General features: G+C 39.9%; 1 protein-coding gene across 1 annotated transcript in view; it reads right to left on the bottom strand.

The window, feature by feature from the left end:
• Positions 1 to 11,180, bottom strand: part of LOC113997060 (protocadherin Fat 4-like) — a 32,380-nt gene extending 21,200 nt beyond the window's left edge. Inside the window, exons 1-16 of the mRNA XM_039385967.1 lie at positions 11,163 to 11,180; positions 10,632 to 10,676; positions 10,161 to 10,259; positions 9,756 to 9,845; positions 9,006 to 9,116; positions 8,202 to 8,318; positions 7,253 to 7,343; positions 6,592 to 6,704; positions 6,159 to 6,332; positions 5,591 to 5,719; positions 5,181 to 5,336; positions 3,950 to 4,130; positions 2,919 to 3,052; positions 952 to 1,896; positions 419 to 544; positions 36 to 293 (exon numbers count right to left, since the gene is read on the bottom strand). Coding sequence (XP_039241901.1) covers positions 36 to 293; positions 419 to 544; positions 952 to 1,896; positions 2,919 to 3,052; positions 3,950 to 4,130; positions 5,181 to 5,336; positions 5,591 to 5,719; positions 6,159 to 6,332; positions 6,592 to 6,704; positions 7,253 to 7,343; positions 8,202 to 8,318; positions 9,006 to 9,116; positions 9,756 to 9,845; positions 10,161 to 10,259; positions 10,632 to 10,676; positions 11,163 to 11,180 — 2,787 coding nt within the window. The remainder of the gene's footprint in view (positions 1 to 35; positions 294 to 418; positions 545 to 951; positions 1,897 to 2,918; positions 3,053 to 3,949; positions 4,131 to 5,180; positions 5,337 to 5,590; positions 5,720 to 6,158; positions 6,333 to 6,591; positions 6,705 to 7,252; positions 7,344 to 8,201; positions 8,319 to 9,005; positions 9,117 to 9,755; positions 9,846 to 10,160; positions 10,260 to 10,631; positions 10,677 to 11,162) is intronic.
• Positions 11,181 to 16,419: the final 5,239 nt, after the last annotated feature.

Raw genomic sequence — 16,419 nt, 5'->3', positions numbered from 1 at the left:
CTAAATATTGTTTTCAGCACATCCAAACCCCTTACCTGTTGGATGCTGTATGGATTATCCCCATCCTCAGCTGATAAGTAATAAGTAATTCGGGCATTCTCTCCCTCATCCAAGTCAGTAGCAGTCACATTTCCAACTTTGGTGGGAGCAGTTGACATGTACTCTCCTTCTGGAATCTCAAAATTGTATGGCTGCATCTGGAACTCAGGGTTGTTGTCATTGACATCCAGAACAGTGACATGGAACAGGGCACTGGAATTAAGCCCATTTGTGTCAGCATCAACTGCCCACACCTGCCAAAGTCAGGAACAAAAATGGAGTTTTAGTGGACATTTTAACCCCTGATAGAGATATAAAAGGTGTTCAAGGGAGGGAAGTAGAAATGAGCCAAAACTGAAAAGTCTGTCCCCAAATTTACTTGTAAAGTGAATGCAGATGTAGTCTCCCTGTCCAGTTCTGTGTCATTCCTTAATGAAAGTATTCCAGGCATATCCACAGTAAATGAGGTACTGTTATGAATAAAGTGTCCCTGAGAAAAGCCAGCCTAGAAAGAAAACATAGTTCATTTGAGATTAACATGATTAATATTTAAGTTCAAAAAATAATCATATTAATACTAATACCTGGCCTTTTTATAGGAGTTCTCATTACAAAAGTACAAGTGCTTTGGCAGGTTTAATACATGAAATCCTGCACCCTGAGCTGTGGCAATGCTGGACTTCTTTGGCAAACAGGAACTGTGGCATGTGGAAGCCCTTGTGGTCCTAGACATTCCTTCTCCCTAGAGCCCTCCAAGACTCTAGGGAGGGCTCTCCTCACATCCCCATGATGTGAGGAGCAGCAACACACAGTTCAGTGGAGTCTGAACTGCGAGAAGCATTTACGCTGCTTTAAAACCGAGGAAGCCATGTCACCTTTGATATATCAGAGTGAGAATAATCTGGTACCTACCTCGTCCTTGTCAGCAACACTGAACGTGTAGACAGGACTTCCCTTCTGAAGGTTCTCAAACACAGATATCTGATAAGCTGCCTGGCTGAATTCTGGTGGGTTATCGTTGACATCTACCACATTCACAACTACGAGGGTTTTATTGCTGAGACTTGGCTGACCTCCATCTGATGCCTCCACTTCTACTAGAAAATGCTTTATGGTCTCATAATCCAGCTGCTGGCTCAGGCTGAGCTGGCCTGTGGTTGCATTGACAAGGAACATCGGTGAGGGGGTTGGGGGTTCCTGGCTGACAATTTGGTACTTCACCAGGGCGTTGTCCCCAGCATCCAAGTCAGTAGCAGACACTGTCAGCAGTGCCCTTCCCACCACTTCATCTTCAGGGACATCCACTGTGTATACACTGGATGAGAAGACTGGAGGGTTGTCATTCACATCACCAACGATGACTGTCACGTTGAGAGCTGTCGACCGCGCGGGTTGGCCTTGGTCGCTGGCGATCACTGTTAAGTTATACAGGTCTTGGGTTTCTCTGTCCAGTTCCTTTTCCAGCAAAATTAATCCTGAGGTGTCAATATCCATTTTGCCTTCCCCACCTTTCAGAGTATAAACCACTAGCCCATTGAATCCCTCATCCACATCTGTTGCTGACACCCTGGTGACACTCGTTCCAGGTGGCACGTCCTCAAGAATATTAACGGTGGTGTTGGTTGCACCAAACACAGGACTGTTGTCATTGACATCTAGAACCGTGACAAACACTGTAGCGTAGTCAGTAGTATTCCCATCTGACAAGGAAATGGTCAGTGTGTAGTTTTTCTGGGATTCATAGTCCAGTTTGGTTTTTGTTGAGATGACTCCCGTGCCATTGATGGCAAACGTAGCAGATTCTGTCAGCACTTGAAACTCAACTCGTATGTGGGGATTTAAAGACTCATACTCTACCTGGGGAAGACACAGCATATTATCAATAAATGAATTAAAACCAATAAACTACTGTCTAAAAAAGAATAATCATTTTAACTTTGTCCAAATTCATTTTATGGTTGATATTGTGGCTTGCTATCAACTTATGGTTGATACTGTGGCTTGGTTTTACTTCTTTTAATTCATTTTCATTCAGGCATTTACTAACCTCACAGATTCATTAAAAGAAGTAAAAATCAAACCACAACATACATAAAAATCCAGCTGAAGAGGACTGTCTTTTACTGGAACACCATTAATATATAAAAGTAAATATGTATAGGGCATAATAAACAGATTGCACTTTAACCTTTGGTTCTGCCTTTCTTCATATAAAAAAAGTAAAAAATTAACTCAGGAAGTCAATAAAGCAAAACAACAAAATGCATTAGCTTCTCACTGCTTTGGTAGGAGACTGTCCATCTGCCTTCAGACCTGCATCCCAGAAGGAGCTTCTGGTGACCTGCTCATCTGAGCATTTTTGAGCAAAATGAGGAGCAAGTTCTAAAGCCTCCTTTGAAAATGCCTTTATGACAGTCTCTGATGGGAAATCTCCTATCATCATGTCACAGAGATTTAGATTTATCCCCAACAGATGAGGGAATATTGCCTATTCTGGCCTTTGGGCCACTATAGGCTTTGGAGAGTGTCCAGAGTCAACAAAGGGTTAAGCATGGAAGTTTACTTTCTCAAGCAGTTCTGGGGTTTATTTTGTTTGATTTGGGAGGTTGGTTTTGTTTTGTTTTGTTTTTTAATGTTAAATGGTAGCAGATGCTGTTTAAGCTTTAAGCAATGGAAAGTTTGCAAAGGTTTAAGTGGAAGCAAATCCACCTTTGTGGGTGATAAGCTTCATCATCTGAGGGATGTACTCCGTGCTCTATGTGCAGCTTGACACACAGAAAACCCAGGATCCAGTTATCCATAGCCCAGGGAGACATGGACATGTGGAGCACGTATTTTATGGGATGTCCTATATAAAGATAAAATAAAGTTGTTCTTACTTGTGCCACTACAACAGGACTGACCAGCTCCTCCTCTACAGACACATTGTATGTTTTCTGGGTGAACTGTGGTCTGGAATCTCCAACTGCAGTGATTTGTACTGGCACTGATGAACTCCTTGGAACGGCCCCACCTGCAAGCAAAGGGAAACAATCTCCCAGCAGATGCACAAAACACCCACTGCCTCAAAAAATAAGAATAAAAAAATACACCTTTCCACTGTCACTGACTTCTTTTTTTTTTTTTTGTTTTAATCCTTACTGCAACTGTTATGGTACTGCCTAAGAGGTCCTAACCAAGATCACAAAGGATGGACTCAGGAATCCTTTTTGTATCCATATTCCCCACAGCACCCATTTTGTCCATGAGACCATCAATTTGAGGACACAGAGCTGATTTTGACCAAATCATGAAAAAATCATGAGGCTGAAAACCACTTCGTATTCTCATGTTTCCAGGAGTGGGATAACATTGCTGGATTACAATTGTTTCTGCCCTTATTCAGATCGTGAATGTTCACTGAGTTTTCTGTTATTCTTTTAAAACAAAGGAACCCTCAATAACTGTGGTTAGGGAAATGTTGGTGGTGGTGGTCACCCTAAAAAATGGGCTTGGCATCTTGGATGTGCAGACAAAGACCAAATTACTCAGCACATTTTACTTTCCCTTTTACTCCTTATTGAATGGTGACTGAGTTATAAATTTCTAATTTCTGCCTGAACCTCTGTATTCTCTGCTGTGCAACACCAGTCAATAAGTCAAAGGAAGGTGTGAAATATATGTTATTTAATGTTCTTCCCACAGCCATAAAGAAACCAGATTTGACACAACACCATCAGCAAGAAGCAGAGTTGTACCAGAGATGCAGCAATTAGTTTGGATGTATAAGGAGCAGATGAAAATATATGGTGCTTTTCAAATAAAGCCTGTGAACCTGTTTTGACAGCATTCCTTCAGGTAAAAACCAAATCAGAACCAAAATTCCTCACTGGAAATAGCTGTGTTGACCTGTACTAAAATCTCCTCTTACCATCAGTAGCTGTTATCCACAAAACAAACTTCTTAAGCTGGTTGATTCCTAATGGGATTTCTGTCTTTAAACTGATTTGTCCTGTGGATGTATCCAATTCAAAGTATCCATCTTCATTGCCACCAGCTAAGATAAAGCTTATCTCTCCATTTATGCCATCATCTGGATCATCAGCAGCAACCTGGAAAAACAAAAAAGAAATAGTTTACTGTAATTTCTTGTGCTTTTATCAAGTAACACAGAATTGCTTCTTCTTGTGCAGTTTGCAGAGCAAAGCATTCAGGTAAGCAGATAATTAGGAATTGGTTGTGGGGCTTTTTTCCTCTCATTTATAGCAAATAAAAGGTCTGGATAATTATATACATATGTAATAGATATATGTATATATATACACATATACATACACACACACACATATATATATACTTAGCTATATATAGCCACAACAAAATTCAGTTATAGCCTTGACTGACTGTCATTTTCCTATAGAAACTATTTCCTACAGAATTCCTGGGTTAAACCTCAGTAAGAATGTTTGCTCTTTGATGCACAAACATTATCATTCCAGCAGCACGAGCAAAATCCTGCTTCTGTGGAACTCATGTGAATGACACCAAGTTTGTATGTCAGAAACCCTGTTTCACAGCAATTCCAAAGTCACCAGAGGCAGATGGTTCAAGAGATTTCATCAGGAGCCATTAAATTGGCACATTTGGGTACAAGCATTGATTGTGACTCCTGTGTATCTCACCCCCCATTTCCAGTTTTATTTGGTTAACTCATTTACTATGTTAGAAAAAGTACATGGTATCTAAAAATGATCCACAATGTTTCAGCATTCAGCAGCCTTTCAAAAAAATTGTATCATTATTTCAGTTTCTGGACTCTAATGCCATTGTTTTCATTAAACACCTTACAACAACTAAAATCTAGAATCTTACTTTATGTGTTAAGTTTGTGGTATTCAGGGTGGTGCACAGAATCTAAGATCAAGAATAAAAATCCTGTATCATTTGTTCCCTGATCTGGGATGTGACTAGAGCATCCAGAGCACTGTGATTATGGAACGTCAACAGGTGTAAGCTTCGAAATGAAAGGTGGATTGTTTCTGAACTCAGAGGAGCTCAAAACAGATCCCCTTTTAGATGGAACTTCTACACAGCTTTAAGCAAGGACTCATGCACACTCATTAAAACTCAGAAATGTCATTTCTACTTAGTATTTCTAGTACCTGAAGAATGGCCATTCCTGCAGTCATGTTGAGGAAAAGATCCTGTTCATATGGTGTGCCTCTGAAGGTCGGGCTGTTGTCATTCTCATCCAGCAGCAATATGTTGATTGGAGAGTGCACCTCGCTGTGAGGTGGCAAATGATCTCTGGCAGTGACCTGGAAAAACCACGTAGGGAAATCACTGCATTGTTCAAATGCATCTTCCACGAGGAGTAGGAAGGATGAACAAGAATTACAAGCTGATGTGAACTGTATCACTGGTGGTGTTTCCCTCCAGACAGCTTTGATGTGAAAGGCTGGATTTGATTCTTCAGTTAAGCTGCGGATCTGTACTAAGGAATTGGCCTCTTGCCAGCACAGATCAGGTCTCACCTGTTTGCCTTGGAAAGGAGGAGGTTTATTTTTAATACCTGTAGCTGAATAGATGGTATTCTCTCCCTATCCAGGAGCGTGGAGTTCCTCACAGTCAGGATCCCAGCTTGACTTAGTTGGAAGGGACTGTCATCTGGAGTGAGAGCAAACGTTCCCTGGAAGCCTCCCTGTGAACAGTAATGATATTTGTTATAAAATAGGGCAATCCCTGAGCTTTCTTCTTATTTTCCACATGGAGAACATCGAATTTTCTGGTTTAATAGAGGTTACAGTTCCAAAAAGAGGGAGAGGAGCAAACAACATGGAAGAAATATAACATGCAGGCTGAGGACAACTCACAGCTTTATGTCCACTTTGCACTCCTGCACTTTCAGGTTTGGGACCATTTGCAAACCACAGGAGTTTCACAGAGAGACAAAATTTATTCTTTGGTTGCAAGTACTCTACGCCCCAAAGAAGTAAAACCAAGGTTGCTTTGCTTAAGCATATTTAGATAGCCAGAAAAAGACAATTCTATTTGCTGCACCTGTGTAACACAAACACCTTTTTTATTACATTTCAGAAGCGTGATATTTGTAGCAAACATTAAAAACACTGGCTTTTTACCTCATCTTTGTCAGTAGCTGCTACTTGAAGAACTTCCATCCCATTTGGGAAATTTTCCAGAACTGAGACATTGTAACTTGATTGGGACAGCACTGGAGCATTGTCATTCACATCTTCAATAGTCACCAGAACTACTGCATCAGCTGTTTTGAAACTCTTGTCTTGCTGGGCTGCCTGGAGAGCAGAGTTTGCAGCTGTAAGTTCCACATCTTGGTAACAACGAGTTGTTCTGGCTTAACACAAGGACATGACACAACTGCCTGTTTTCAGTGAATGAATTTTCCTTTTCTTTTATTTTAAATGGCAGGATGGAGCCTTGATGCCAATTGCTCTTTGACATATCACTGTGAGAAATGCTGTTACCAGCAGGTTGGATTTACATATGATGTTCTGAAATTCAAATTCAGAGTTAACACACTAAAGAAATCAGTACCTGAATGGCCACCACAAGAGAGGGACATATTTCTCTGTCAATGGCAGTCTCTACTTTCAACACTCCAGTGCTTGCATTGATGGAGAAGTTGTTGTTATAGGCTGGGGGGTTCACTGAAAAGCAACAAATTTCAGAGGGTTAATGAGAATGAACCAGAACAGTAAATCTGCTCTGTCCTTTAAATGAGTGTTATCTTCTTAGCCATGGCAAAAATGAACAGACATTCCAGAAAAAAGGCTTTTTTTTCCCCAGGGACTCTGTCCTCAAAACAATTCCTAGGAAATTCATTCACACTTCAAGGTCTCAAATTAAGCATTTCATGAGCTTTTGGCAATTCCTTCAAGAGGAGGTAAAGCTCCTGATGGAATTGATCTCTCTAGATGGTCCTGAATGGAAATTCTTTGCTCAAATTGAAGCCTCTAAACTGACTTACACTCAGAGTCAGGAACTGTTTATTGGAGGAAGCTCAAGAACACCTAAACATTTTAAAAATAGTTGGACCCTGCAATAAATGACTGAAATGAAGCTGATTTAAGTGGAGCAGCACTGTGGTGAAGCTCTGTGCAGTTAAGACACCTGAATGAACACTTCACTTCCTTATTCTCTTCAGGAATATTATCAGTTAATTTGGCAATGTCTAGAAGGAAATGAAGGCTCTTACCTAGTTTGATGCTGTAAACTACTGGTTCATTTATACCTTTGTCTCCATCTTGAGCCAATATGGCCTCTGGGAGAATAGTCAGAGCACCCTCCTAGAGAACATACATTGACTTGATTAACTTGAAGAAAAAATACACAAAGTTAACTTTTTTCATTGGATAAGCCATAATTTTGATTTAAAAAAGAAGAAACAAGCATTTAATGGGATCCCGAAAAAATTCTTTCTTTGCCATCCGTGCTTTCCAGAGGAAAACTATGACCAAAATGGTTACACTGTGTTTGAGAAACACCAGATTATGGAGCTGCAGTCACAGATGGAATTTATGTTAAGAATGTTGAATATTTCAGTTCTTTTCCTTTCCTCTCCTGGCAAACAACATGCAAGTCTATACTGCAGGCCTAAGAAAAAGAATAATTTACAAGATAAAAACATTTTAGAAGAGCTAAAATTATCCCTTCAGACAACTGAAGATGAACTTCTAACCAAAGGGACATCAAGGGTGTAACACTACAAGTATTTGTGGTTTAAAATATGTGAACATGAAGACAATGACAAAGAAATAGGGATACAGATAATTAACTGTTTTAATTTTAGTGGATTACTCTGATAATACCATACTGTGATTTTTTTAATGTTAATACATCCAGAAGCCTGAGCCAAACAAATACATTCCCCCAAGAAATTTCTACCCAATATAGAAAAAAAAATTACAATATCATATAAACCACAGATTTCCACTCACATTCTTATTTCTGCTTACCTGACTGTAATGCAGAGTGAATGAATTACACTATTTAAAACTGAAAACAGGCAGCTAATTTCAGGACTGATGGACAGTCAGTTGCCCTTTCAAATTTAGAGCAAAAGCCCTCTTAGAACAGGTATTTTGGATTTTTGCCTTTTCTTTCCTTTCCTCCAAACACAAAAGCATCCAGTAAAAAGCTTTTACCTGGATCTCACTGATATTCCCATTGTACACAGATTGGCTGAAATAGGGGTTCAATGTATCATAATCTTCTACATTAATTATTAAGGATGCAGTGTCACTCTGGTCTCCAAATTGTTCCTGCATCCCAAGGGAAAGAAGAAAATAAGAAACACTGCAATGAAGGAGCCATATCTCAGTGGAAAATACAGCTGAATATTATTACATGTATTTTACAGGGTCTAAGAACTCTCACCCTGTCAGATTTTTCCATTTCTGAAAATCCAGTTCTAGGAACAAAACTATCAATGGGTGATTGTTCTTAGTTATTAATTTCCTATCAGGCAGGTGTTCCACAGCAGTAGAACTTGGTAACAGTACATTTGCTGCAGCTGTACATTTGCTAGATACACAATAACTGCAGCAAAACCATGTGGGTTTAGTTCTAACAGGAAATAAAAGCAAACACACATTCAAATCTCAGAAAAAGGCACACAAAGAACCTGGTGAGATGCAGCAAAAGTATGATAGGTCTGCCATAATGAATAGGTGAATATGTGTGAGAATAGTGGGGAATAAATATGTACAATATTTATACTTAGAGAAACACACCCAGAAAGAAACTTGGGCTGGTATTTGATAGGAAACTTAAACAGTGGTTCAAATATTAAGAATGTGCTACTTTGCAGTACAAGCCAAGATGCAGCCACAGCTTCTGTTTTGGGAACTCCCAAAGTTCTAAATTTGTAGAAACTGGGATGTTATAACAGAGGAACTATCACTGTAGAACTATTGTGGGTCTCGTTCTTCTTATAATTTGTACCATACCTTTGCTTGGACTGTTAAATTGAAAAGGTGGACCTTGTTGTAATCCAATGTTTTGTTCACTATGACGCTTCCATCTCCTTGCCTTATATAAAAGTAATCTGAGTCTGGACCCTATTGAATGAATAAATCAAATATTTTATATGATTAAAGATGAAATACATTTTCTTTTCTCTTTTTCCCCCCTTTGTTATTGGACTGCTTTTCATAAAGGACCAGGAATCTCTCAACCACCACCACACATTCTATTGCCTCTCCTGTCAGTGCCAACAGAATTTCTACCTGATTTATCTCATCCTGTGGTCAACAACTAAAGCACATCAGAGGAATGGCCCCTTCACCAGCTATGAAAGGGGCAGAGACAGCAAGCTCAGAGGTGAAGATTTCCACTGCAGACATCTGAAGCTAGTTGAAATAATCCTACTCCAGTTGGCTTCAGGACTGGAGATGAACAGCAAGCCAAAGACAAACTTTAAAAAGAAGGGAAACTGCTTCACTCCTGCTTCTACAAAGGACCACTGAGTTCCTTGGCTGGAGCTGGAGAGTGCCACAAATCATTTCACGAACGTTAAGAAACAAGATTCAGGCCTCACCTGTGGTATAAAGTCTAATTTTAAATGGCCTTTTGGCTTTTTGCAGGTTTTTAATCTCAACCACACAGCACGAGGGAGCACACAGGGATCAGGTCCCAGGCTGTGAACCTGTGAAATACAAACTGGTGTTCTCAGTTTCCAACCAACACAGGGCACTCACCGAGAGACTGTAAATGAGGATGTTGAATTGGGGTGAAAAATCATCATCCTTTGCTTCCACTTTTATAACAGTGAAACTTATTTCAGCCACCTAGAGGAAACAAAGATCAGCAAACGCTCAGTCACGAGACCCTTTCGACATCTTTCCTAACTTGGGGCAGGGAAGTTGTGCCACCTCCTCAGCAAATCCCTTCCCATTGCCATTTTTATTGATTATTTCCCCTCCACCCCACACCCCCAGCTGGACATGCAAGCCCAGCCCTTCTTTTCCACATCCATGGTGTAGATAAGTCCCATTAAAAGTGCAGGTAATGAACTGATAACGGTGTGGTCACATTAGAACCTCCCCAAAAAGCAATTTAGAAATGTCACAAGGAAAAAAGTATGAACATCTGCCATAACCCACCTCTGATACTGAAGCACTATAATTAGTCTGTTGAAATTTTGGAGCATTGTCATTTAAGTCTTTTACTTCTACGTTCCGTGCGTTCTCTATCGGAGTACTCTTTGTGATGGAAGCAAAAAGGCAGGTTAGAAATGACAATAGTGAGGCAGCACCCCTCTGCTAACATTTCATTTCATCCCATCAAATGAGAGCCTCAGAGACACCCCTTCAGTTCTACAAACTGCATTGAGAGAGTTAGGCCACCGTTACTAGCAATGGAGTTTGCAAAAGTATGCTAAAATTAACTTTTTTAAAAATTTACCTGTGAACAAAATCACTCATTCCAATTGGTAGATCAGAACAAATTATCTTCTACAAGGTACTCTGAACACCCTGAATCTTAACTTTAAATTAAATAGTATTTCAGAAAATGGTAACTTGGCATTGAGTTTAGACCAAAAATACAGTGGGTAAAACGTGTTTTTTACTTACTGTTCCAATCCTCTGGCAAACAATGGTATACCAGACAAATTCACTCTAAAAGTGAACAAAACAAGTAAATAAATAATATCATCTAGGAACTCAGAATATGACTGTCAAAGATCATTTATGCCAAAATTATACAAAATTACTTCTAGGAGTTGAATCCTCAGGTGGGCTGTACCAAAACACTCTGCTTACAATACATAGCAAAGTAATTACAGAGCATTAATTTTAAGGTTTATTTGACTCCATTCATCTACTGATGACACCCACCATCCCTGTACCTGACTGTTTGACTGTTCTCCCCAACAGAAAGTTGACAGAGAACAGGAGAACACGTACAAAAAGCACAAAAAGTGTTTCTTAATCCACTTGGAAAATATCCAAATGAGAAATGTAGAAGTCATAAATCCATTTTCATCACTTACAAACGTGGATTGTAACAGTGGTTTTTACAACAAGCCTGGTTCAATTCTGCCAAGTCCAGGGCTGCTCTGAAATGGCAGTGTATAAAATATATAATAAATTGTCTCTATTTACTCTGCAGTACCCCTCCATTTTCATATTTAGGGCAACTGCAGCCAGGAAAAACACTGATACTGCTTTCTAAATTCCTGGTAGTCCTACAAAACAAGGATGGCCTAGGAAGAGGGATCTATCCTTTTGTGCATCAAGCAACAGAAGCCAATGGATTTATTCACATGTGAAGTTAAAGCTTGTATAAACACTCATACGACTAAGGCTTACCTTCTATCAAATTATATCTGCTCCACCTCCCTTTGATGAAATAGTCCACGTTGCTGGGAGATGAGTTGTAAGACAAGTGACACCTGTCCTAGCTGTGTATTTACAGCTGTCATGACAACACATGATTAGGAAAGGACCTGGCTGACTGTCAGATGACAGACACTGAGACATTGAACAGATATTTCTGAGAGGTAGATACTGAATTCTATTCTGACAAGTCATTTTTTTTGAAATGCCAACCTCTGAGAGAGCAAACTATTCAAATTTATTATCTTAGTGCTGGGTTTTGGGTTTTTTTTCACCTTTCAAGAAAACCTTTCTATTTAGGCTTTAAAAAATAATACCTCGAGAGTCTCAACATCCAGTGCCTTGGAAGTCCTCACAGTTGCATTCCTAAATGCAGAATTATATTCCAGCTGCACATAGTTCAAGTGTTCAGGGAATATAGGTGATGTTAATGCCAAATTTACATCGGCTGGGATATCTGTGATCCATTCTATATCACCTGGAAGAGAAAGTGTAACAAATTAGGTTGTTTTATGGAAAAAAAAAAATCCTTCTGTTCATTTCATATGTATCGACAACTGGTTACCTTTGGCTACATTTTATATTATTTTGGTGTTTTTAAAAGGTAAGATCTGTTAAAGTGCTCTGCACAAGGGCATTGATATGCTTTTAAAACCACAGAAACCCATTTTTTTTCCAATATATTTGCAGAGCATGTCCAGAATTAAAAAGCTTGGCGTCATTCACACCTGAATCTCCACCATTTTTTGAAAACCCCTTCATGCTGTGAAACTGTCTTTTCACATTTGCTGTGAAAATGTAACCAAAGTGTAATCAAAGTCAGGGAACGTGGTCAAAATCAGCAAGAGGCCAGTCAGGGCTGCATGGGATGAGTTTCAGTATTTTCCAAACACAAGGGCATCTCACATCTCTTAGTTAAATCTGTCAAGCAGGTAGAATCCAGTGTGAAGCCAGACTCAGGCTTGTGGTGGTTTCATTTTGATTTTGGGACAGAATGGTGAGTCTGTGGCCCTTTCTTTAATCTGTTCCTGTTTGTACACAACACAAACACAAAACTCTGCAACCTTTGAATCATTTTTTATGTGATTTTCTACAACCACACATTTAGGAACTGATCTCTTGAAAATACAAAGACTTGTTACCTGCAATTATCAGGATTCCTGTTAGACTCACTCATTTCAGTAGTGAGTCCATTACTTGCTTGGTTAAACACCAAATCTGTGTCTGAAATGTATCTTTTTAAACCATCCAGTGTGGTGCTACTGGCAATTTTACTAAATAAAGCTCCCTTACTCATGTAATCAACATATTTGTGTTGATGAAACCACACTTAGCTTCTCATGGAACACATTACCTGTATTGCAAACCCATAATCCCCTCTCCCCTCTAAAATCTTTCTTGAACATCCCAGATGTTTTCCACGATCTTCAGGAAACTTGTTAGCTGTGTTTCTTTCTTACTCCACTGGCTTTGTCCTCCACCACTACTAATTTAGGCTGGCGTGCCCTTTCTCTACCAGTTCCATCTCTAATCTCCACATAGAGTCTTGTGCTCTTGGTCTCCAAGTGCCTAAGGAATATGAGCTTGTCTTCTTCACCAGCAGGGAGTGTCTGGAATACTGGCAGCTACCAAAGACACTGGACTTTTAATTGTGTGTGAGAGGAAAGTCCAGTGAGCTGACAGTGAGCACAGAACCCCAGGGTTATGTCTCAGGGGCACAGCGTTGGGTGGTATCACATTATTGTGCTGAAAGCGCTGGAAGAAAACATTCCAGGAAAACAAAATCCCTCTCTGCTTGACAGGCTGTCTGAGCTGGATACACTCAGATAAGAAGTAAAGCAGCTGCCTAGGAAACAGTATGACCTGCAGCAGAGAGAGCCCAATAAAAGGAAGTACTGGGAAAAATGGAAGGTGGTTCTCCCTCTGGGTTATTCACAGGCATGTCAGCAGGTTCACTCACACACACAGTGCCCACTAAGGGCCAGAGTTATTGCTCCCTGCTTAAAAATTAAACGGAATCAGGGCGAAAGGTAATTCTTTTCCTTTCTCTCTCCATTCAAGAGTCAGACACAGCAGCTACACTCTGACAGCTTCATCAGTGACTGGAAAAAAACCCTGCTCTGGATTGTTCAGCCTGGAAAAGAGAAGGCTTCAGGGGGACCTAATTGCAGCCTTCCAGGACTAAAGGGAGCCTACAAGAAACATGGAGATGGACTTTGACAAGAGCATGGAGTGACAGAACAAGGGGAAATGGCTTCAAACTGAAAGAGATATTAGATATCAGGAAAAAGTTCTTTACTCTGAGGGTGGTGATGCCCTGGCACAGGTTGCCCAGAGAAGCTGTGGCTGCCCCATCCCTGGAAGTGCTCAAAGCCAGGTTGGATGGAGCTTTCAGCAACCTGGTGTAGTGGAAGTTGTCCCTGCCCATGGCAGGGGGTTGGAACTGGGTGAGCTTTAAGGTCCCTTCCAACCCAAACCATTCTATGACTCTGTGATCTTTCTGAAAGCCAGAAGAAATGCAGATTGCCTGTGGACAGTCAGCATGGGCCTGAAGCATGATGCCATGAGATCCTAAGGGTTATGACATATCCCAAAGGGAAGCTTTGGCCATAACTTAATGCTTTGCCTTGTATATCCATTAGGGACATCAAATCCTGACTGGATAAGGTGAACTGAGAACATTTTCTGTACTTGTTTCCTTTCCCATTGCCTGCTCTGCCTATTCAGACAACAAGATGCCTGGATCAGGGAATTCAGGGTTTGATATTTATTTATTCTACTAAGCAGTAGGTCCATAGCCAGCTGCTGCATCCAGCCACAAAGACTTGTAAATCAATGAATAATAGAGATTCATTTTAAAATACACTGGCTAAGTGAAGCATTAAAGTACTATGTGCATTTAGGAGAAGATCAGACAATTCTAGGCTGGAATCCTGATTTTACCTGTGTATCCATCCACAAAGCCTGTCAGCTCAAGTGTGGCGGGTGGCACATCACAGTTTATAGTTGTGGTTTCTAAAAAGAAACACAAAAGTCACGTACGAAGAACACAGAGATAGTACAAGGTCAAAAAGCTTATGCTCTGTAAAACCAGATGCACACAAGACTTCAAATTAAGCTCAAAGACATTTATCATAAACCTTGAAGAGTTTAAAACAATACATTGCATGGTGTAAGCAAATATTGGTGGCTTGGACCCAATCTAAGCCTGCCAAGAATGAGTCACTGCTCATTAGTGTCCTGCTGAAACATTCGTGGAAATCATAATCGAAACTGCTTCTGTACCTTGGCCTTGTAAATGTTTTCTGCTCCCAAGAAAACTGTCAACACAAAGCTACTCCCCAGGGTAAAGGCACATTGACAGATTTACCTGAAATTTCCTCTCCTTAAACTTTCAGAGAAGGTGGCACTTTGGGAATACAGGTTTTTCATGAGAGGTTGTTTTTTTAAGTGGTTAATTGTATCTTAGACACCTCTCTCTACATCTTCTCTGTGTGATAAAAGTGAGACTTTTTTTTTTTGTACAGGTGCAAACTATAAACATAGAAATCCAGAAATCTGCCAGATTTTTTTCCCCTCCCCTGACTAGAATTCATTTTTGTGGTTTTAAGAATGATCCCACTCTTCTCCTTGCCATCCTTCCCATAGATTCAAAGGGACAGGTGGTAAACAAACAGTGGGTTCTTTTTGCCTGGCTGGGTGGATCCCTTCATGTCTGCATCACTCTACAGGATTTCATTTAAAATGAGCAGTGGACAGATTTCTACAGAAGTAACTGAATAAAACCCCAGAGGATATTTCTACAGTCAGCAGTTGTATGGATCTAATGCTGGTTATGGGTCTAATTCACTGCCTCCATCTCTGAGTGTTGAAAAACCTGGGCTCTGGACTAGTGAAAAAGATCAAAAAATTGGCAGTTTTCACTTTCTGGAAGCCTCAATACAATAAAGAAAACTTTTAATGGAGTTCCTCACCACTACAAATATCATGTGTAACAATGGTAGATACTCCAACCTGATTTAGCAGAACAGCAACAGCATGGAATTTAACTGATCTCAACTTCAAAACTATCCATCCTCAGGCTCAACTTCAGCCTAAGTATTTTTTCTAAGGTCTGATGCAAATATATACAAAATAACAATATAAAATAATAATATAAAATAACCAAACACCCAAAAGTTCAACTTGTCAGCACTGAGCTCCTGAAAGCCCACAGACCACTTCCATGGGCACCAAGATGGTTTGTTTAGATGTTAGTTTATCAGGCAACAAATCAATGTGTCTCAGACTTCTAGGACTGTGATTTGTATGGATTTAATACATTTAATTTTGTTCCATTTCAATAAAAGCAGTAAAATGCTCATGAAGAATAAGAGTACTTACTCTGTGCCTCAAGACAGGTGAAGGTAACCCAGCTGACCAAAGCAAAAACCAGGGCTCTAGAAAGCGCCATGAGCACTGCAGAAAAAAAATCTCCTCCTGGAGGCAAAACCAGATGGTTGTTTCTCATACAGAAAACCTGTAAAGAATCATCTCATTTGCCATATCATATGTTAGTTATTTCCTTAACAAATGCTTCACTGACAGCAAAAACTGGAATAAGCCTTCGAGAGCAATCCACCAACTATATAATGTGCTTATCATTTTCAGTTTGGCAGATCAAAGTCCTTTGGGGCAATAAAATAAACCAATAAGGAAATGGGACATTTTGTGCTGTAACACAAAAAGTGGCAAGTGTATTTTTATTCTAACATTTGAAATAGAGATGAGAATAAATCAGCAAACATCCTGGTCAACATGAGAGAAACGCACATTTTCCCTGGGGAAGAAAACCAGCATTGCCCCTTTTGATCTCATAATGCTGGCAGAGTATCTTCCCATCACTCTGTTCCAGAAGGAATAAATACAGAATTCCTGCTGTGAAAATAGTAGTTACTATTTCATGTGAGGAAAGCAGACACCTCTGAAGTGTGCCCTAGTATATTACAGGTAGTGTTAAAACGTTTTACTTCGATGAACCCAA

This window comes from Pipra filicauda, unplaced genomic scaffold (assembly GCF_003945595.2).
Source record: "Pipra filicauda isolate LSUMZ 115617 unplaced genomic scaffold, ASM394559v2 scaffold118_size2161507_pilon, whole genome shotgun sequence".
NCBI classification, from domain to species: Eukaryota; Metazoa; Chordata; class Aves; order Passeriformes; family Pipridae; genus Pipra; species Pipra filicauda.
This window is presented reverse-complemented; position numbering and strand designations above follow the sequence as displayed.